The 22,410-nt window shown below is 45.1% G+C and overlaps 4 protein-coding genes across 5 annotated transcripts in view; all 4 read left to right on the top strand.

Moving 5' to 3' along the window:
* LOC126563771 (collagen alpha-5(IV) chain) overlaps positions 1-4,042 on the top strand; it is a 28,900-nt gene extending 24,858 nt beyond the window's left edge. Inside the window, exons 4-7 of the mRNA XM_050220498.1 lie at positions 21-372; positions 444-3,327; positions 3,390-3,613; positions 3,697-4,042. Of these exons, the coding sequence (XP_050076455.1) occupies positions 21-372; positions 444-3,327; positions 3,390-3,613; positions 3,697-3,898 (3,662 nt within the window). The 3' untranslated portion in view covers positions 3,899-4,042. The remainder of the gene's footprint in view (positions 1-20; positions 373-443; positions 3,328-3,389; positions 3,614-3,696) is intronic.
* Positions 4,043-5,054: 1,012 nt separating this feature from the next.
* On the top strand, positions 5,055-5,853 carry LOC126565424 (thioredoxin reductase-like selenoprotein T homolog CG3887). Its single transcript, XM_050222605.1, has 3 exons — positions 5,055-5,223; positions 5,294-5,582; positions 5,690-5,853. The coding sequence occupies exons 1-3, from the start codon at positions 5,066-5,068 to the stop codon at positions 5,849-5,851; spliced, it is 609 nt and encodes a 202-aa protein (XP_050078562.1). The 5' UTR covers positions 5,055-5,065; the 3' UTR covers positions 5,852-5,853.
* A 3,240-nt stretch (positions 5,854-9,093) lies between these two features.
* LOC126564831 (SPRY domain-containing SOCS box protein 3) overlaps positions 9,094-22,410 on the top strand; it is a 321,084-nt gene continuing 307,767 nt past the window's right edge. Inside the window, exons 1-3 of one of the 2 annotated variants that reach the window (XM_050221949.1) lie at positions 9,094-9,761; positions 16,135-16,393; positions 16,469-16,740. In XM_050221949.1, the coding sequence (XP_050077906.1) occupies positions 9,109-9,761; positions 16,135-16,393; positions 16,469-16,726 (1,170 nt within the window). In that variant the 5' untranslated portion in view covers positions 9,094-9,108 and the 3' untranslated portion in view covers positions 16,727-16,740. Of the gene's footprint in view, positions 9,762-16,134; positions 16,394-16,468; positions 16,748-22,410 lie in introns of those variants that run through there. The other variant, XM_050221948.1, reaches the window with a different exon arrangement.
* LOC126565013 (eukaryotic translation initiation factor 3 subunit H) lies at positions 20,677-21,938 on the top strand. Its single transcript, XM_050222148.1, has 2 exons — positions 20,677-20,787; positions 20,998-21,938. The coding sequence occupies exons 1-2, from the start codon at positions 20,713-20,715 to the stop codon at positions 21,922-21,924; spliced, it is 1,002 nt and encodes a 333-aa protein (XP_050078105.1). The 5' UTR covers positions 20,677-20,712; the 3' UTR covers positions 21,925-21,938.

The following is a 22,410-nucleotide window of genomic DNA, read 5'->3' as shown; positions in this document are numbered from 1 at the left end:
GTGTTTTTATTCTCATTCAGGTGAACGTGGTGACTTTGGAGAACGTGGCGCACCGGGTGAACCGGGACGACCGGGTGTCATTCGGCGAGCGAGAGATTTTGTCGACCTGACACCCGAACTCGGCGACCGAGGAGATATGGGACAGCGGGGTGACCAGGGCGTGCCAGGAGATTTGGGCGATTATGGCGCTGTTGGATACCCGGGACGACCTGGTGAACCGGGCGAGTACGGTGACGATGGTGAACCGGGACGCCCTGGACAGGATGGGTTGCCGGGTATAGATGGTCGCGATGGCATGCCTGGTCGTAATGCTTATGTAAACGAGTACAATATCTGGTCAATTCGTGGCACGCCTGGTATAGTGGGTGACAAGTGAGTTCTGGAACGTAAACAGGACGTGTAAATGGAAATTAACTTTATGGATGTTTTCTTCCCTCCGACAGAGGTGCCAAAGGAGAGCGCGGTGACCAGGGCGATCGTGGTGAGCCGGGTGCAATGTCCGAGATGACGTACAGCATCGCGGGTGCAAAGGGTGTGAAAGGTGTACTGGGAGACCCCGGACCAAAGGGTGAAAAGGGCTACAAGGGTGAGATGGGTTTGCACGGATTGCGTGGCCTAGATGGACCGGCCGGTTTACCGGGTCTCAGCATTCAAGGACCGGAAGGATACAAGGGCTACTACGGTGTGATCGGAGATCATGGACCAGCTGGTATGCCCGGCGACGATGGACTACCCGGACCGGATGGAATACCTGGACTGCAGGGACTACGTGGTCAACGAGGTGACCCAGGTCGACCGATACTAATGGGCGAAAAGGGCGTGGAAGGCGAGGGCGGCTTTTACGGTGAGATCGGAGAGAAAGGTTTCAAGGGACCGGAAGGCATTCGCGGAATATCCGGTGAACCGGGAGTAAAAGGCGAGCGGGGCGATCCAGGACCGTTCGGTGCACCTGGCCTACGTGGCAATAAGGGTCAGATGGGAGACATCATCTATGGTGATCGTGGATTGCCAGGATTGCCGGGACGCGATGGTTTGCAGGCACCGTACGGCGATAAGGGCGACCGGGGAGAACCAGGCATGGAAGGGTTCCCCGGTCCGAAGGGCGAGCGAGGAGAGATCGGCCGCGATGGATTGCCTGGACTGCCGGGAGACGATGGATTGCCGGGTGAGCGAGGTCTCCAGGGACGGATGGGCGATATGGGCGAGGAGGGTGAACTAGGAGAGCGCGGTTTCCTTGGTGATCAGGGACATCCAGGCCTGACCGGTGCGCGTGGAATGCCGGGAGTGCGAGGACCGAAAGGACCGACAGGTGATCCGGGAGATATGGGATTCCCTGGCCGTAATGGAGTCCCTGGACGGAAAGGAGAGCGTGGTGATTTCGGTGACGTGGGACCACGTGGCCGGAAGGGTAGTGCATCGTTCAGCGGCATGAAGGGAGAGATGGGAGAGGCTGGAGTGATGGGCCCGCCCGGATACAACGCACGACCTGGAATGATGGGCCGAAAGGGTGAGGAAGGAGACGCCGGACAGGTGATTGACGGTTACCAAGGAGTAAAGGGACAGAAGGGTGCACCAGGATTCCCAGGCATTCCTGGCCGACCGGGAGCGAAGGGTGAGCGTGGTGATGTTGGTGTGTTTGGACCGAAGGGAATTTCCGGGGATAAGGGACGCGATGGATATCCGGGCATTGCTGGGCGGCCGGGACGTCCGGGACCTCGCGGACCGGTCGGTCTACGGGGTGAACAAGGATCGCGCGGTGAAACAGGAGAACCAGGCGACGATGGTCCACAGGGATTCGTCGGGCTGAAGGGTATGCGCGGAGATGTTGGTCTGGTAGGTCCTACCGGATTGCCAGGACTTGAAGGTGATCCTGGTTTGCCCGGAATACCAGGTAACGTGTTGCAGCGCTCGGCACAGCAAGGTGACCAAGGAGACCCCGCACCGGAAGGCCTGGAAGGTGATGAAGGACCTCCCGGCCTTAAGGGACAACGAGGCTACCCGGGCCGTAAAGGTGATCAGGGATTACCAGGATTTGTCGGCGAGGTTGGCCGGGAAGGAAACGACGGACCGAAGGGTCAGCGCGGAGATCCAGGTATGAAGGGACTGCCCGGCGAGCTAGTGTCTCGGCCCGAACGCGGCGATCAGGGAGAAGCTGGTTACGATGGACTGACGGGACGTCCGGGACTTCCGGGTAACAAGGGAGCACCAGGCGAATATGGTGCCTATGGACGAGCGGGTCCGCAAGGTCAGCCAGGCTTCGTAAATGGTGCGTTGAAGGGAAGAAAGGGTGAGATTGGTTTCGAAGGAGCACCAGGACAGGATGGATTGCCTGGATTGCCAGGATTAGACGGTGTGATGGGACCTCCCGGACCGCGAGGAATGGCCGGTAGTATCGGTCCGATTATGCCTGGTTTCCGGGGTGATATTGGTGATGACGGTCTGCCAGGATTGGAAGGTATGCCCGGTCCACCAGGCTTCCCGGGCGATCGAGGATTACCGGGACTGCCTGGGTTGAGTGGCCTGTCCGGACCTAAGGGACAGCAGGGAGAGGAAGGACTGGAAGGTTACCACGGTTTGGTTGGGCTGAAGGGTATGAAGGGAGAGGTGGGCGATCTGCCTCCACTCTCGAACTGGCGTCCAACGCAACCCGGTGATCGAGGTACTCCCGGTGTACGCGGTGAACCAGGCGACGAAGGAGACATTGGACCGCCAGGCTACCCAGGAATGCGTGGTCCGAAGGGTTTGCAAGGGTTGCAAGGAGAGGAGGGCGCAACTGGCGAGGTTGGCCTCAAGGGTGAGCAAGGTATTGCTGGCCCACCGGGACGTAACGGTATCGAAGGTCTGCCGGGATTGCCAGGTATGCCGGGCGATCCGGCCGCACCTCCACCACCGCCAAAGAACTTGGGATACCTCTTTGCCCGTCACTCGCAGAAGGTCACCATCCCCGAGTGTCCTATCAATACGTACAAGCTGTGGGACGGTTACTCGCTGGTAAACGTCATCGCTAGCAGCCGCTCCATGGGACAGGACCTTGGTACTGCCGGCTCGTGTCTGCGGCGGTTCAGCACAATGCCGTTCATGTTCTGTGATATTAACAACGTGTGCAATTACGCTTCGAATAATGACGATACGATATGGTTGGCCACACCCGAACCGATGCCAATGTCGATGGCACCGATACCGGCGGACCAGGTCGAACGGTACATCTCGCGTTGCAGCGTTTGTGAGTCTAACACGCGCGTGATGGCACTGCACAGCCAATCGATGTCCATTCCGGACTGTCCCGAAGGATGGGAAGAGTTATGGCTCGGATACAGTTATGCAATGGTAAGTTTATTGCCTCACAAGGGACATTTAGGAATTCGAAATAATCTGCCCTTTCCGTTCAGCACACATCGGACAACTCGGGAGGTTTCGGGCAGGACTTTGTGTCGCCCGGATCGTGCATGGAAGAGTTCCGACCACAACCGGTCATCGAGTGCCACGGACATGGTACCTGCAACTTCTACGACGGCATTTCCTCCTTCTGGTTGACGATCATCGAAGATGACATGCAGTTCAACAGGCCGCAGCAGATGACACTCAAAGCACATCAGACCAGCAAAGTTAGTCGGTAAGTGCGCATATAGCTTTCGAGCCGCACCAAGATATGTAAGGACTCTAAGGCAAACTCTTCCCATTCATCTCAATTTTCAGATGCATCGTATGTCGTCGAAAGGCCGGCATTATGCGGGCACTGCACGGTGGCAGTTCGATAACTGCGTCGGCTCTGCGCAGACCAGAGACGGCCACGGTGACGCGCCCTCTGTATCCGCCGGCTCCACTGCCACCAGCGGTTCCCAGGAGACGAGTGTCACCTGGCAGACAGCGCAACCGCAACCGCAACTACCAGGGCTAGTGAGGTGAAGGGCTAGCAGAGTAGGAAACGTTTGATCGCTTTCCGGATGTGCAAGCGAGTGTATGTGCCATTAGCGTTCGCTGAATTTACGCAACAGGGTTAGATTGTCATTAATAAGTTTCCTCCATCTTTTTTCGCGTTACATCCGGTAAAAGGAGCGAGTCAGTGTTCAGAGAGACGAATAGCCGGATGTAGTAGTAACTGTTGTGTTCTAACAAAACAAACTGCCAAGCAAAAAAAAGTTCATAAAAACCAACGCCGAGTCAGAGAACGTATATTACCAACAAATGCGACCTACTGTTCCCTATTGTTCCCAGTTATCCTGTGTTCCTGTGGTGTATCGGAGTTCCCAACTGTGCCTCATTCTTTAGTTTTGTTTTCTGTACCGCTAACGTACCATTTTTTCCCCCTTTGTAACATTCTTGTAACATGCCTGTGAGATGATACTGCCGTACCAGCGTACTCTATCGTCAGCAGCATCAGCTTTAGTAAGTTAGAGAACAACAAAACCGAAAAACCATTGAAACGAATATGTAAACGAATTTTATTCGCTTAATAAAAACTACAAAACAGTTAGTCGCGCTTTGTGTTATTATTATAATTGCTATGCCCAAGGGAATAATTCCATTATAATTATAATTATAATTATAATGGAATTACTATAATTCCAAGGGAATGGTATCGAAACCCACCCAAACCGTTCTCCCATTCAATACGCTGATTATTGAGCATTAATGAAAAAAAAAAAATTATGTAAGGATGCCAGCAATGCTGACCGAAACTCGCATGTGATTTTAGTGATGTTTTAGTAAGAAAAAGGTAAGAAAAAGGTGATAATACATGAAAAGGGAGAAATTTGTTATTTAAAAATAACAATAAACTGGTAAACTTCAATTTCAAACATGGAGCACCGTGTAGACACTGCTTTAGAGATACACATGTCAGCAAGACGTCAAATTTGTGACAGCTCGAGCTATCACGGATAAATAAAAAAAAAAACGACAAAAGCAAAGCAAGCAAAAAAAGGTTAATTCAAGTCTGCTTTCTCGTATCATTTTCTGCGGGCCGCATTCTACTAAACTAATTAGAATACTAAGTCTGTTGTGTTCTTAGGCGTTCACCTACCACCCTCCCGTTGCTAGACATCACAAACGTAGGCTGTTTACAATGTTGCGTTCCCTGGTGCGGTCACATTTTAAGCTCCTGACAGCGATACTGTTGGCCGGTCTGGCCGTGAGTCTCGTGGAGGGCGAAAAAGAAATACCACTTACCAAGTTCAGCCAGGATGTTGGCGGGTACGGCGCAACGATGACGTTCCTGTACTGGTAAGCCCGTTCAGCAGCTGATCGATCGATGTAGCCGTGCTAATGCTTCGCAAACTTTCTTCGTTCTCAGCTATTCTTGCGGGTATCGTAAGGCCTTCGATGACTACTACAACATCATCCGTGAGAAGTATCCGGAAATAACGATCCGGGGCGGTAACTATGATCCGTCCGGGTTTAATATGCTGCTATCGAAGGTGCTGCTAGTGACGAAGCTACTGCTGATCGCGGCACTCATGTCGAACTACGACATCGGTCGCTACATTGGCAATCCGTTTGCCGGCTGGTGGCGATGGTGCTTTAACAACAAACTGTATGCATCGATGATGATTTTCTTCCTGGGTAATACACTGGAAGCACAGGTAAGTTAAGTATAGGCTAAGGCTAACCCCGGTGGAGGAACACCATAGCAAACAAAACCTGCAACCGATCGTATCATATTTCTTTCCTTCTCCATAACTGCGCCTAGCTCATATCATCCGGCGCATTCGAGATAACACTGAACGATGTGCCTGTGTGGTCGAAACTAGAAACGGGCCGGTTTCCTGCGCCACAGGAAATGTTTCAAATCATCGATAATCACCTACAGTTTGCCAACAAGATTGAGCCAAATCCGGACTTTGTTAAATAAGCCACACCGGTTGGCATTTATTCCGTGTTTACCCATGTAGTACAGAGATGTTTCTTTATTTTATTTTGTTACATGTGCTGTATTTGTTCGCTTTTTTTTGTTTTTGTTTACTCATCTTTATTTGGTATTGACCAAAAAAATGATTATTTCTGGTAATTGGAGCATCGTTACTTTGAATATTTCCTTAACAATAGCGACTTATTCACTTCTTTTTACCAAATGTTAATTTCTTTTTTAATTTTACATTGCTTATGAAAAAAATACTCAACATGTTTTCCCCTTTACACAAGAAATCAAGCAAGATGACTAAATATTCAAAAAAACATGTTTTATTCCCGTAATGTGGACACAATAAGATGGCAAGAACACACTGTCTACTAGGTTAGTAGTTTGTAAGGCAATCTATTCGGTGGGTAAAGCGGTGAAAAGGTGTGTTTTCGTATCCGTGGCAGAATTGAATATAAAATAAATTACCAAAAAAAGTCAACCCCTCTAAACACAATCGTTAGCCCCAGGGAGATAAGTATGATGTTGCATCCGAAACGTTCGCAGTGGTTATCGTACATTACCGTTCACGTGTTTGTTTGCTAAGTGATAAGAAGTGAAAAGTATGATAAGGGATTGGTAATACGCTATAGGTATATCATAACAACCATCTTAATTGTTATTCCATTGAGACGATTAACGTTTTTTCCTGGAACTTTTCAATCCATGACTTAATTTTCTAGCACAATTTGTATCGTTTGTTATCTTGAAATGTGTACTCCCATAAATTCTATAAAAGAATTTTAATTTATAATTGATTATTACGGTCCAGTGCCGTATTGTCCTATAAAAGAATTAATTGCATGCTAGAATTATACATAAACTAGTTCAGTAAATCAAAATTTGGACAAAGAATGATACACAAAGATCGCATAAGTTCCTTTTTTCCAGCCGTATTTTTATCCTACCGTATACTACTTTCTTTACACACACATATACATACACGTATCCCTACCACATCCGATTTTCCAAAACAAATCCTTTCTTTCTTTCCAACGCTTTCGATCACACGGATACCACATAGTTGTTGCGAGGTTGTATACACACACCTACACTGTGTCGAAATAATTTCCGTACAGCAAAGACAGGGATACAAAGTCATTGATAAAACATAATCAGTCAATTAAAACGAACGATATATTTATTTCACAAAGTAGTGCAATGTATTGTTATAATTATCCAGTATCGATTTTTATCAAAAATAACAATGGTCTCTTTTGATAAACCTGATTAACCAATTTTATTCCAAAATCGATGCCAAAAAATATCCATATAAAGAGCAAATATAAAGTTTATCGAACCCGAAACAGCATGCAGAAGCAATTTTCTACCATTCTTGCATGAGAAACCCTTTTAGATCGCTTTTGCACTAAAAGCATCCCAAACCATAACATGATCACCACCATGCTTCACAGTCGGGCGCGGAATTTTCGAATTTGGAAAGCGCCACACCTAAAGATATTAAATTGGCTTTCGATCGTGATTATGACCATCTACCAAAACTAGCCCGGTTTGACCAAGTAGTCCTCGATATCTTTCTGCATAGATAACATTCTGTAATGTTTGCGGACTTACTTTGATACTTGTATACAGCGTCAGGCTGTCTGCAAGTTTAGGGATGCTAAACAGAAGATTTTGTTCAATTTGCTGTAGGATAATGGGTTTGTAAAAATTTTTTTATCTAATTTTAGCACAATTTTACTTTTTTTTTTCAAAGGATCCTTTTCATTGGCTTACACAGCAGCGGTAATTTTTTGAGACAGTGTATATCATCATACGATGATCGATAGCGGGAGTAAAGTGCCGGGAAAGCGTTGAACATGTATGTAACAAAACACACCCCGCACGATATTTTAAGGGTGAAAAAACGGATCTTCGTATAGGTAACTATTATTTTCATCCCTTGTTCTCGCCGTGCATCGCACGGACAGGACGAGCTGCAATTTGTGCTAGTGTGCGTGTGGTGTGTCGGAATCGACACCAATACACCGCTCCAAAGCTTGCTGCGTTCGGATCCTTTTATGATGGTGCAAACCTAGCTCCTGAGCCCATTGCTGGTTCTTCGTGCAATCCGTGAGGGTGAAACCGAACGTTTAATATCAGTGCCGTGGGAGTGGTGGTGTAACACTTGAAACCTCTCGTCGACCACTTCCTTTTAATCATTTCCGGTTTGTAACAGAAACAGTGAAGGTAGTGTTTGTTGTGTGTGTTTTCGGTTTCCTTTTCGCATAGAAAAGGCCTTCTTGGACAGTTTTTGGAACCTAATTTTTCAGCTTCAACAGCTTATAGTAACACACACACACGCGCACACTTGAACACACCTTCCCATTGTGTTGCATTGCTTCGGATGAATCAACAGCACACACACTGGGTGGCTGATGCGCCGTCGCAGTAGCCAGCGGGAAAGCGCCTAGCAGCCACGGGGTTGCTGCTTTTCCACCCTGTTGTGTCTCTGTGTGCAGTTTGGGCAAGTGCAGAAAGGAAGAAAAAGACACTCACACACACACACCTATCCGCGAGGAAAATCGATGGCGCATCGGTGCTGCTGTCTGGAAAGTGAAGTGAAGAACGATGTGCATTTTCCAAGGTAACGTCCCGCACGGTGGACGTGAACGATAGATGGTGCCCAGTAGTGTACCGAAGTTGTGAATCCTAGCCAAACCAAGAGGGTTCGGGATCTGGTAGGAAGACAATTTGTCAGCTACCTTTCCTCCAGGGTGTGTATGTTCCGTGTCTCTGTGTAGTATTTATGTGAAAATCCTTGCTTTTTCCTGGTGTTCCTGTCAGAAACAGTGTTTGGCGTTTTGCTCCCCCCTCGAGCATTGGTTTTACGGGAAGCGGGGGAGACCTAAATCCAGGAGCCTTGCGTGCAACCGTGTACGAAAGTCTCCGCATGACTCTGATACTGATACTGCTGTTTCTGAAAAACATTTGCGTGTTTTTGAACAAGCTAGTGCTGCGCTGCTACAACTCCTTCCTAATCCACCCGACCCACGGCCATCAGGACGGTGGCAAGTACGGTGGTTACGGTGGGGGAGGTGGTGGTGGTGGTGGAGGCCACAGTGGCTTCGGGCTCAGTGTGCGGCCGCGTCGCAACCGTCGCAACCGGGCGGAACTGATGCACAACCGGGACGGTGGTGCGTACGGGGACAGCAGTAGAGCGCAGCAGTACTACAATCACTACTGAGCCGCGCCACCCATCGGTAGAATGCATGAGTGCTAGACCACCGTCACCGCGTTCGCTCAGGGCCCGAGGACGGGCCACTACGGCGTCACGGGGCAACTCTGGCACGGGAAGAACGACAACGACGGCAACGACAAACACGGGTGTGGTGGGGCCAGCGTTGGGTGCGGCTGTGGCGGTGACGGCTGGGACGAACGACGACGAGGACGAGCTGATGACGATCAACGAGAACCGGAACGTCGGTAGTGGCCTTGGGCCATCCGATACCATCCACGAGCCGAACGCAAACTCTTCCCACTCTTCGTCTTCCTCCGAGGCGGGCTCTGTACATTCGGACGGCGAGCAACATTCGGTGCTACTGCTAGACGACGGTTCCGGCACATCCGGACGTCATCCGATGGATGCCAGTGCCTGCAATGCCTGTTCGCTCGCGCTGGAAAACAACAACGGCTTCCAGGTGGTGGAACACGAACGCCCGCTTGTGAACGGGTGCGAGGATATGTGGAGCTGGAACAAGCGCGACCGTTCGAAGGAGGTGTGGCTGAGCAGGTCCGACAATCGGCGGGTGTACTTCCATCCTAACTGGAGCAAAGGTACGGCCGGGATACGGGGTACGCGCGTACTAAACAACGGACGCTATTACTGGGAAATCAGCCTATCGCAGCGTGTCTTCGGTACGAGGTAAGTTTACATGAAAAATGGGGGATGCAAAAATCGATAAACGGGAGGGAAAGCCTGTTATCAATCCACCCCTTTCCAATTCCCCTCAGTTCATCCACAATGTCAGTTTGTGTCAGAACAATCATAAATCCATCACACAGCAACCATTGCGTATATGCGTTGTACGCAGACTGAGAACGGGTGTCTACGATGGCAAGGAGCGAAATTGTTTTGTTGAACTTCCTGTCGTACGTTCTCATCGAGAAAAATATGGGTTACGGACGATACAAGCAACTCGAGTGAGGAAATCTAGGGGTTGTACAGAGAAGAGAGCCTTGTGAGCCTTGTTCGAGGCACGTAGTTTGCCCGTTTGCGAGAGCTAAAAGCGAGCAACGCACATTGTATTATTCCAGCAGAAAACATGATACACTCGAGCGACGACACTAGACGACGGCGTTGAGCACGCTGGAAAAGTCTGCCATTTATCAGCCATCATGGTTTTCCGCTATGCTTTGAGGACACACGGCAAGAAGAGAAAATGTTGTGGAAGAACGAATGGAATAAAGCGCCTCAATGTCCTTTCAATCCTTCCACTTGTTATAACTTTTCCGACCAGCTCTCTTCGTGGAACAGACATGATGGCGTATTGCTGCGTCTACGGGGTATGATTTTCCTTTTATTCTCTGCTTTTCTCTCTCTCTCTTTACGTTGATTACTAATTGGTTTCCAACAGTGATGAGACTGTTCGTGAAGAATCGGAAGCAAGCAGCAATAATATGTCCAGCCATGCGAAGGCTCGCTGCCAAAAGGACACCACAATACTACACAGGGCTCTGAAGCAAGAAAAGCCACAGACCGACCACGCGTTTTAGTCATTTGTTGATTCACCATCATGTTGCTGCCACGTAGCAGCGGTGTTTACCTCGTTCGGTTGTACTCCATTGTTTTGGTTCTGGTGTACAGATAATGGATCGCAAGCATGGGGGCACTATTTCAGATAGAATCGGCAGGATAGACGTTTGATCTTGTACATAAGATTGTTATCAAAGTCTTGTGTGTATTCCGAATGTTTGGTTTTGAGGAGTTATTCCTTTTTTTTTTGTAAGTTGGGATTTTTTCCCTTAAGATTTTCCTGAGTAGCTACCGTACTTAACCTAAGTAGCAAAGCTAAGGGGCCTGGCGGTGGAGGCAACATCCTACATTCACACGGTAGGACATCGCTTCAAACGTCATTCGAACTGTTCCCCCGTAGAAATCTGACAATCCAACTACGTGCACATCAGTAAATCCGCTAAGACATTCAATGATCTCCTAATGTCATGCATAAATAACAGTAGCAACCACAAAAGTAACACGAGCAGAAGTTTTGTCAACAATAAAAATTTCTTTTGAGTTAGGAATAGGAGGAACTATTCCTTCATCATGAAATGAGCCTCAAAGAACGTCCAAAGCTATTAAATTTAGATACAAAGATATTACAAATGAACACTGAAATCGGTATTGAAATATGTGTATGTGTGTGTCAAATAAGAGTTAGTAAATCTGCATCACCAATGTTACTTAGGGATACAAAAATATAAGTAGCGCCATCTATTGGAAAGGAAGCGCAGCTATTATTATTAGAAATATTTAGAGGTATTATTTAGTCAAGTTTATCAATCTATACGGAATCATTCGATAGAGACTTCTTCGTGGTTATGGTATGTTGCTAGAAATATCCATAATTCATTCGCATTTTCTCCCTTAAATGCTGTCTGAGGAAAAGCAATACTTGAACAAAAACATCAGCTCTGTTCTTTTGAGCACAAACAAAAATACAACTTCACCCTAGAATCTCTAGACAGCAATCCATGTAAATAATGAGCATAAAGTTTTCTACGCGCTGTATAAAACTTTCCAGTACGAGTTTTTCGTTTCGCTTAAGCACCCACAACCGCTACGAAGGAAGTAACTAGAATACTACGATACCAAAATGGCTCCCGGTAGAGAAGGTTTGTTGGTGGGTGTGTAGGATTAGGCAATAAATGTTATCCGAGACCACACAACCACCCAACGCCACCATACACGTCTTCACGTTTTAGTTAGTCTATTACGCATTTTGTCCCATCAGCAACGGTTGAAAGTAATTGGATGTAGGAGGGTTTCATTGTTTTTCTCACTGATAAACATCGAAATCGAATGTAATTTACTTACTAGCTGGTAGGACTTTTGGATACAGAGAGAGAGAGAGAGATGGAGCGAAAGTGTAGATAGGATGTAATGTGCTAAACTTTTCTACATACGTTCTCGATGTTGGTCCGCAGTTTAGATCCTAATCTACAACACACGTAGTTTTTCTCGTTGTCGTTGGATAATGGCCACATCTTAGGATCTTCAAAACCTTTCACCAGCCAACAGCAAAGCAATATCGTAAACATACCGGTTGGGACGTTCCTGACAAAGGTTAGGCCATAAGGCATGATATAATCCAAAATGGACAAAAAATATGCTTACATCAGCAATAAACTTCTGCTGTTTGCTCTGTGGTAACTGAAAAAGCAATTTATCATAATCAATTCTCAATTTACACCAACCGTAAGCCATCGGTGTGCTTCGACTGGATTAAGCAAGACACAAAAAAAGGATTCTGTGCTTAGATAAACACTTCTTTGTAGACATTTGGAAGAACTTTTACCGAGGAAGACAATGTGCACAGTTTACCCGATCTTACAGCTAGAAGCGTCAAAAAGGACGGTAAAAACAATCGATTTGTCAACCGGAAAGTTGCTGTTTCCGATCGAACGGTTTTGATAGTCCTTAACGCTTCCTCGCTCCATCCCAGTGTCTAGCATCTTCCGGGGGAAATTATTTTAATGACCAGCATGGCGGGGCACTACTATTTGGCGTAGGAGGCGTAGGTTGTGGTTTAATACTTTCCAGACGCTCTAATTGATGCTATAAATCGTTATATTTTTGCGCCTTACTTCCACGTGTTTACCGACACATTGCACAACCTTGCGTCCTTCGACTTTCTGGGTACGAGTTATCGACACAAAGTGGATTTCTGTTGGTTGGTAAAAATTCGTTCGTGTCAGCAAGAAATGCCCGGCATGTATATGGTGTACACGTCCAACCAGGAATATTCGGAGTGCTATTTTTTCCTCCAACTACATCCATACTTAATAAGGATGCTTCCGGTTGTGCTTGTGAGGCGGCGATGTAGCATTTTGTTGACATGCGGTAATGTGCTGCTTCGTAAAGTTGGTTGCACGGGAGAAGGTGTTTTAAAAAATTCATTCTGATTTATAACCTTCCCGAGCAGCGAAAAGTGGATGAATAGCAGCAACGACAGGACAAAAAACAGGACTGTCGAGACTTCTCCCCCAGCCCGAAAAGAGTAAAATTTCTGGCCGGTCTACGTCAGAAAGGGTCGAAAGAGAAGAGGTCCTCGAGTCCACCCGTTGTTACTTCATCGATTCGGTAGCAGCAGCAGCAGCATGGTGGTACTGTTAATTTCGGGTTACAATGGTTCGGATATCTTACGTTATTCTTATCCGTTTTTTGTGGAAATATTTCCTCCGTCCGTGAGTTAAAACAGGTGACAAAAATGAGTAGTTTGGGATTGTTAGCCATATTTGGTTACGCTTTGAAGGGTGAATAAGTGTCTGACGACGTTGAGTAAACAAAATGGAGTCTTTTCATTACTATCTACTTAGATAAAGAATTTCCTGTTCTTGGGTACCAGATTTTTATCCCCGAAATTACAGCAAGAATAAATGTATCTCCGTGCTCTAGGCACTGAACAACAAAAACCTCGAACTAAGGACATACCCCATTGCATGTTGTCGTACCTTAGGAAGGGATGGGTTAATATAATTTTTAATTAAAATTACCGTATTTTGCGCCCTTTCGCAGAGATCTCTTCTGAGAAGCACGAATTCCTCCTTACCATGACCACGAAGGAAAAACGTAAAGGATGCGTCTGAAATAACAAACAGAGCAGACCCACCACACCGCCAAGCGATGGACGTTTTACGTTCGTACAAAAACGTGTCCGTCCGAAGATGGGTCCTGCCGTTTGAAGACACTTGAACACAGACACTACTACCACTACTACTGGTACACGTTGGTACAAGTTTTCTGAAAATGTTTCAAAGGTTAGGTACACCCAACCCCGGGGTCGGAACACTTGGGCCCCAGAAATTAAAAGGTACTGGCTTGTCTATTTGTTCATCGCTCTATTAAACCGTAATGAGTCGATAAAGTTGGGTTTTAATTATGCCCGTTTTTGCACCATATTGAAGACACTTTCCGGAATCAGATTTGGTCCATTTCAGAGATGCTCGACATTAAAAAAAAAAAAGAAAATGGACGCACCATGCGTTATCCACAATAAGATTTTTAGGCCTCAAAGCATGGAGTTGGACATCACTGGTTCGATACTCTGTACTCTAAACAAGGGTCTTCAAAAGGATATTATCAAAATAAAAGCTCATTAAGAACCACTTCTTTCGCATTGTTTATTAATAAGTGTTTTCTTTTCTTCCTCTTGGGGGAAAACAGCCCTAAGCTTGACGAAAATGAGGCTATAATAAAGGTGGTTAGCTTAAATGAGAAAGGAACGAACAAGTGACGGCCATGCCTTGTACAAATAATCGTACTCTCGATGCTTTAGCATAATAATTCGGACAAGCATTCTTGGCTGAGATTTAGACCATCTTGCTTGTATCCTTTGCACGACGACTTTTCTTGCAACCCATTGCATTAATTATTCTTTTCTGGGTTTGTTCAGTGTTCGTTAAACACGAAAATAGGTGGAAACAGGATGTGAGCGTGTACTCTGGTACCGACTAATAAACCTATCACTTATCTAAATGCAGATTTATGGCGAAATTGCTGCTAGATTGCAAATGTGTTTCTACCTCGCCTCACACACAAATCTACACCATCGGCCATCGTTTGATGAAACTTCCATCGCAGCAAAACAACGTCCTGGATGTTTGTGAGTTATAAAATGGAAAACAGAATGATGATCCTTTGTTTTTCACCGTCACATGTATGTTGCACATACAGCACACACCATGTAAGGGTGCAAGGTTTGTACGATGGGGGTCGTACGTGATGTTTGCTTGGCACGCGTGGAAATGGAGAGCTGTGTTTGCGGATGGTTGTGGTGTAGGATTAGTTTTATTGCAGTAGGGTAGTCCAAAACAAGGCGAAAAACGAGTGAGCGATTGGGATTGTGTAATGTAGAAAAGTTGTTTGTGCTTTGATTCTCGCTCGCTAGAGTAATACCGTCAATATATGCAAACAATTTTATAGCGCTAGATTTATTTACTTGTTTATAGCTGTCGGAAAACCCCCGAAGCGGCTAGAGCTTTGTCATCTATCACTATTTTATGTATTGAGAGTTTACGGGTTAGTCTAGGTCATCTAGTGTCTTCCTTATTTCCCATCAACGATTCTCCAAGCCTTGGACGTATCTAATGCAATGACTACGACAGTAAGGTCATTTTTATAGCTGATGGAACACTTTATCGCATAAGTTCGTCCATTGTCCTCGGATGGGAAGACGTTAGACTCAGACAAAACCGTATATCTTCCACAAGCGTGTATGAGGATTGGAACTATTATTTCTACTAAGCATTATATTTTTGAGATCTGTAATGTTGGAAGTAGTGAAGTCACCATTAATTGGGTTTAACGCCTCGTTAGTCTGCAACGTTTGGAAGTGGTGATTTTAGGCCATTTCTGCATTTCAGAGGCTCACTGTCGTATTTTAGTGTAGTATTTCAAAAACAGGACATGGATTTGATAGCTTACACCTCAGCAACAAAAAGCTGTAAGTAGCTCCGCGTTTCCAACTCTTGGAAATGGAAACTTCAGGCATATTTTTTTCCCAGATCCAGAATCTAGAAAGATCCAGATTCTGAATGGATTCTTCTTGGCTTAACGACCTTCTAGGTCACGCAGGCCATCGAATGGCTCACTAGACTTTCAGATACCACGTAGTGCGATAGTCAGTCCTCACAACGAGAAAACTGATGATTAGTTTAAGCCTCTCGTGTATAGAAGAAACTTACTAAAGTATAGATTTGGAGGTGAACGAGGTGAAATAAAACCTATGGCAACGGAAGGAATTGGGTCTTTACAAAACATTGAAAGTCCAAATAGACTCACTTCCGCCTCTAAAATATAGACTTTTTTTTGCGAAGTGGAAGCGGATGATTGATTTTTGCAAATTGAGATGGAGTGATAGTGTTAATTCGTCCTTCAAAAAGCTATAGCTATTGGTTTGGTCGATGACATTCGAAATTGAACGATTTAGAGACCATTTCTAAGACCACAGTGCAGATTCCAGGACTTGTTGAACACGTCTAACAACTTCTTGCGCTTTATTCTCTTCCCGCCACAGCATGATGTTTGGGATCGGTACAAAGAAAGCTCGGCTGCACGTAAACATGTTCACCAACCTACTTGGAGAGGATCGCAACGGTTGGGGTCTCTCGCATAAGGGACTTCTGTGGCATGGAGGGGTCGCCCGGAACTACACCAAACGCTTCAAGGAAAATCAACCAACGAAAATCGGACTGCTGTTTGATGGAATTGCGGGTACGCTAACATACTACAAGGATGATGTATGCTTGGGTATTGCCTTCCGTGGTTTGAATGAGGTACACACGAGTATTGTATGAAAAGCACGCGAATGTTTCTCTACCCCTTTTATTCACTTTTACTCTTCATTCTAGGTTCGAGAACCCCTATATCCGATTGTGTGTTCGACGGCAGCTAAAACGGAAATGCTACTATCGGAAACGCGCCGTGACTTTGTTAACCTTCAGGATCGCTGCCGAGCGATCATTATAAAGCACATTAACACGCGGGAAAAGCTAGACCGATTGGCGTTGCCGTACTTTATCAAAAACTATCTAGCGGAGGCTGTTACGGAGAGTAATGCGGCGGTAACGCCACTCGAGCTGCATCTGATTGATCAGTATCTTTACTGAGTCTTCGAAGAATGGTAATAGAATTGTATTGTTATTCTTTCCCACTGGTTTTTTTCTCTTTGTTTTTTTGTACACGTTGCTTCGTTCCTTACCGATCTTACACGAAATATGTCTAAGTTGTTACTTAAACTACCTTGCCTTGCGTACTAACTGTGCGTGGATAGGGAAGTATCCGTCTTACACTTGTGTGTCTAGTCAGCCGCTGGTTCCTTAACGAATTTAAGCGATAGATTCATTTGATTGCCTTTATTTTACTGCAACTGTTTACGGAACGTTTCGTGAGTTGCAAAACGAGTAACATTCTAGTCAGATCTAGTCAGATCCAGATCACCAAGTATGTGGTGGCCAATGATGAAAAAAATTTAGTCCAAAAAGGTATAATCATCATCGTAGGGAATTCCTAGGAATAGGCATTCAGATGTAGGAGAATTGGAAATGACATCTCGTAGTTGGAGCTGTGACTACCGCTACTGTGCGTGGCCGATAGGAAACCGACAGGGAAAGGACGTAATGGGTACCGATGACTACATTTCCTTGTTCCTTCTGTACATAATAATTTGCATTGGGCAAACTTTGCCGGTAATCTCACACAAGTACTACCAAAAACACAGAAAGGGAAGCGGATTAAATTTTGTGTGGCGAAATTAGTATTCACGAGTGTGAAATGATGTGAGCGATGTGTTTAAGAGATGCGCTGAGTGTGTGCTTGTGAATTTGGGCGTAAATGAGCTTCAAGAAGTGTGCGCGTGTGTGTGTGGGGAACGTTTTTCTGGTGGGAGAAGCTAAAAATTTATGCTACTTTTAATTTCAATTGTGATATTTTAATTATGTTTCTAGTCACTTAGATGCTTTATTTATAACAATTGGAGTTATCTAATAATTTTTAGAATAAATTCCAAATTGCGCTTGTACACACAGCATGAGATTGCAGCTAATACCCCCCATATCTGAATACAGAATACAGCTGCGAAATTTCCATCCGTCTGATGAAGTCTGTACAAACCCTGATTTATGTTTTCTACCATGGCTCTTACACCAACAAAGATTTTACAAGACTTAAATATTTATGTTAAGCATTTTATTTATTTTATATAAATTACCATTACCATCTCAGCCAGAAAACAAGAACGTTACCAGTATGAATGTGAACCCCGATCAAAATTTGTGACTAAAACAAAACAAGATGATAAATTTCGGTAAGAATTTAGACTTTGTCTCTAGTCGATAGGATACAACCAAAAAACCAAAATGAAACTAGAGGCGAAAAAAAAACTCATTTTATGTTGAAGTATTTTCTTCTGTTTCAAAATTTTTAAAAACGGGACACGATCGCCGCTCGATCTCGACACGTGTGCGGGATCCTGCACGATCGTTCCCACAAAACGGAGCACAAATGTAAACTATGAATTTTTGGAATTTAAGCGAATAGATGATGATAATAATAGTAGTGATGAAGGTCGACGAAATGTGTAAAACAAATAGACATAGTAAGAGCAAACACATCCAATTCGGGTACCTTTGGAAACCGGGGTTAGGCAAAATTATTTAGGATTAAAACAAAACAACAGGGTGTGAAAACGGACGAGTGGCAAAAACATTCCACTAGTTTTCCACATGCCGGGCTGTTTTAGTCTGATAAGAGTTCTCTCTCTTTACTCACTTTACCAACTTTGGCAACTGGTTTTAGGCGCAAAATTATCACATACAAGAAGAATTCGTACCGAATCACACATTGGCAAGCATTTTGGTAATAAGAGTGTGAGTGTGTGAATTGAATGTTTGTGTGCGCGTGTCTGTGGGTGAATTTTGGTTTTGTGCTTTGCAAGGATCAGTATTGTGGTTACCTTAGGGTTAGGAGGGTGTCTATTTAAGTTTGGTCCTTTTTTGTTTTCTTGCTTGTCCAAGGGTTTACCTTCAAATTCGCCCAATTTTCCCAATAGTGATCTCGAAAGCGCACATATAGTAGAATTATTTAACGTGTTATCGTGAGGTGGTTATCGTTTTTTTTTTTTGTTTTAATAGTCAAATTTGCTTAAGCCATATTAGTTGCCCCAGTTGTCCACCGGAAAAGGGACACCGGACCACAACGGTCTGCTGATCCTTTTCGCTCAAAATCTTACATAAAAATTTTTCCTAATAAGCTATTTAATTCAAAACACTTTGTACATTGTATCGACACTATACCCGGCACGCTGTCATCTTTGCCGTCGGTACTTGTGGCAGCAAGAAAATCAATATCTATTTAATAGAAGTTTCCTTGTGTATTGATCTTTCTAATTCGAGGTGAATTGGATAAAGAAGTTCAGGACAAACAAACAAGCAAACCTTTTGACCGACGAACAAAAAGTGAACGATGAAACGTATTTTAATTGTAAGAAAAACGTGTGCCAGCTACGGTTCGCATTCGCTGAAAAATGAAAAGGAATTAATGGAGTAACTTTTTTTTCTACTTCAAAATACTTCAAAATAAATGCACAAGGAATCATTCTTCCGTTTCCCGGTTCCGGAGTGGGTGTCAGTCTAGTGGGTTCAGGATTAAGGACGTGAATTGATAGCAGAGTTTTGTTCTTTTTTTGTGGGATGTGCTAGCTAAATATCGTTTTCTATTCCTAGTCCACCACGCTTGCACCCAAGCTGGAACCGATAGGCCATCGAAAGTGCAATAGGATGCGAACGCAAATGCATCAAATCTTGTAGTGTTGGAGAAGGACATTGGGATGATGCAGAAGAATCATCCTAGACATCAAAACACATCCCTTATATAGTAATCTTTGAAAATTCTTTCCTTGCAGTCCTTTCCTTGTGACTGCTACTGTGGAACTTAAACCCAAAAAAAGAACAGAAAACACAAACCGATAAGATGTTTAATATATACATTCCATACACATATAACACACATTCCTTATTGCATATTTAGGTTAGGTAATGGACGTTCTTGCTCTCTGTCTCTGCATCTCTATGTGAGCTATTGACTACGTGTAGAGAACTTAATGCCTCAGCCTTAACATGGGGTGTTGTGTAGGTTGGCTAACGAGAGATCACTAGTTTACTGTATTACTACATGCATCTACATACCAGAAACCCGAAAACAACACAAACAAATACACACTAACTACAACTTAATGCCAACTCAGCCTTACAGTGGGGTTGTGTTTTTGTGTTGGCTAACGAGAGCTCTTATTTGCTGTATTGCATTACAGCAACAATACAGAAAATGAAAACAAAAAACGAAATACATGAATCTGCGAACTGATGTAAAATGATGAGGATGGCTTTGTGTTTGTTTGAACAGAGAATTCAAGAGTGCATTACGAAGGAGGATGAAAGTTTTACCGAAAGATAGCCACCAAGGGGTTAAAGCCGTTCAAGACTCAGAGATGGAAGCTTTGGTGGTCATCTTCTATAAGATGTTGGGAGATTCTGGCTAGATTATGCTGACGACATAGACATGATGGGTTCAAGGTTCTCTTAAGTAGAAGAAACTTACCATGAATTGAGCAGTGACCATGCTAACAAATACTGAATTACAGAGGGGTGATATACAGATTGGTGTCCCGGCCATATTACATCCTAAGAAAACATCTCCACTCAAAATACCTGTCTTGATGGACGAAGGGCTCCAAGACTTGGTCCTAAACCTGTCGAATTCCTTTTAGCCTAGAGGAAGATGCTCTGAAGGATTTGGGACTATCACTACGTGAACTCACAATTGTGCAGTAAAACCTAGCCATGTGAATGACACCATGCGATAAAATAATCTTAATGTTTATTTGATTTTTCCATTGTGCATTCCACAATCTTGCTTTAACGATAAATTTAAACACAATGAGACTGTGGTAAATAATCGCTGTGGCTTTCGGGCAGATCGAGCAGTTTTGCTATGCGCAGAACGCTGCTCGAATAAAACGACCGACTGTCAAACCTGACAGTGGTTCGTGCTGCTTGACTCCTCTTCTTGACTTCTTCTTCTTCTCAAACTCGCAAAGATGGCAAGTCGTGGAAATCGTGCTCGTTCTCAACCCATCGATAATACCATTTCCTATGTTCAGTGCGATGGCCTGGTAAGTGAATTTCGGTGATTCTACCTCTACTTTACACCGTCAAGTGTGTGCAAATGGTTTTGGTGTGAAGAAACGCCTGTAAATATGGTCCTTGTATAGTGCCAAAAAGCCGCCCTGCGTGGCTGTGTATTGTTGTGTGTGTGCGTGTGTGCATGGATGTGAACGATGATGAGACTTTGTATAATATTATTTTCTTCCCATCTTTTCCAGGCGGCGATGAAAATCGTCAAGCATTGCCATGAAGAATCGCTGAACAATATGGAAGTGGCCCAGGGCGCACTGCTTGGGCTGGTGGTGGACGATCGGCTGGAAATTACAAACTGCTTCCCGTTCCCCAAGTCGGACGAGATCGATGAGGAAGAGTACCAGCTGAACATGATGCGTCGTTTGAGGCGCGTCAATGTGGATCACTTCCACGTCGGTTGGTATCAGAGCGCGGACGTGGGTAACTTTCTGTCCAGCACGCTGCTCGAATCGCAGTATCACTATCAGACCAGCATCGAGGAGTCGGTGGTTATGATTTACGACACGCAGAAGTCGGCCCGTGGCTTCCTGACCCTCAAGGCGTACCGGTTGACGCCGCAGGCGATTGCGATGTACAAGGAGCGTGATTTTACGCCGGAAGCACTGCGCAATCTAAAGGTCGGGTACGAGAATCTGTTCATCGAGATCCCGATCGTGATCAAGAACTCGGCACTGTGTAATATTATGATGTCGGAGTTGATGGAGATGGTGCCGGAGGAGGAGGGTACACACTTTCTCGATCTGGGCACGGCGTCCGTGCTGGAAAATCATCTCCGCTGCATGATGGATCGTGTCGATGAGCTGAACCATGAAGCGACGAAGTTTAACAAATACCAGCAGGCTGCTATCCGGCAGGAACAGGAGAAGCATCGGATGTTGGCCAAACATGCGCAGGAAAATGCGGCCCGCGTTGCGAAGGGTGAGCAAGCGGTGCCGGAAGAGGAAGTGAACAAACTGTTCCGTCCGATTCCGGTGCCGACCCGGTTGAATCCAATGATTGTGTCCGGGCAGATCAACACGTACGCGCAGCACATTTCTCAGTTCTGTTCCCAATCGCTGGCCAAGCTGTACATGACGCAGGCACTTCAGAATGCCAAGGATAACAAGCAGTAAGGGAAAATAACGAGAGTAAAGTATCTTACACCATTCGAAGCCATCGTGTGAAACGTTCCAATCATTCGGTTTGAGAGAAAGAGATAGCGAGAAGGGTGCAGTGCAGTGAAACAGAGGGAAAAGGAGAAGGATCGCAAGGGGAAAGAGGTCGGTTAACGCTAATATACGAAAATGAACCAGCCTTTTGTGACGAGCCAACGTTGCAGAAGGGTCTGGGACAAACCAAAACTGCATCGTCGCTCGTTAAAGTTTTGAAAACATTCGAAAACTGGGCGGTTGGTGGAATCTTCCGTTTGATTTCGGCGGGTGACTAAATTTCTGATTGAAGCTGTATTGTCTGCGGGATTGCAACATCGGAGAATCTTACCCTGGACGCTTCTGCAACATGCCAAAACCACACACAGAGCCACAACATCCAATACAAAGCCTCAGGTAAGTTGATAACATCATTTACTATAATTTATCATTTATTGTAACATTTCTAAT

This window comes from Anopheles maculipalpis, chromosome 3RL (assembly GCF_943734695.1).
Source record: "Anopheles maculipalpis chromosome 3RL, idAnoMacuDA_375_x, whole genome shotgun sequence".
Lineage (NCBI taxonomy): Eukaryota > Metazoa > Arthropoda > Insecta > Diptera > Culicidae > Anopheles > Anopheles maculipalpis.
The sequence above is the reverse complement of the archived record's forward strand: the minus strand, read 5'-3'. Positions and strand labels throughout refer to the sequence as shown.

Excerpts from the sequence above, each read along its gene's own strand:
- LOC126565424 (XM_050222605.1), top strand. The coding sequence starts at position 5,066 with ATGTTGCGTTCCCTGGTGCGGTCACATTTTAAGCTCCTGACAGCGATA. Across the intron at positions 5,224-5,293 it reads ACGATGACGTTCCTGTACTG|CTATTCTTGCGGGTATCGTA; the intron begins GTAAGCCCGTTC and ends CTTCGTTCTCAG. Across the intron at positions 5,583-5,689 it reads GTAATACACTGGAAGCACAG|CTCATATCATCCGGCGCATT; the intron begins GTAAGTTAAGTA and ends AACTGCGCCTAG.
- LOC126565013 (XM_050222148.1), top strand. The coding sequence starts at position 20,713 with ATGGCAAGTCGTGGAAATCGTGCTCGTTCTCAACCCATCGATAATACC. Across the intron at positions 20,788-20,997 it reads ATGTTCAGTGCGATGGCCTG|GCGGCGATGAAAATCGTCAA; the intron begins GTAAGTGAATTT and ends CATCTTTTCCAG.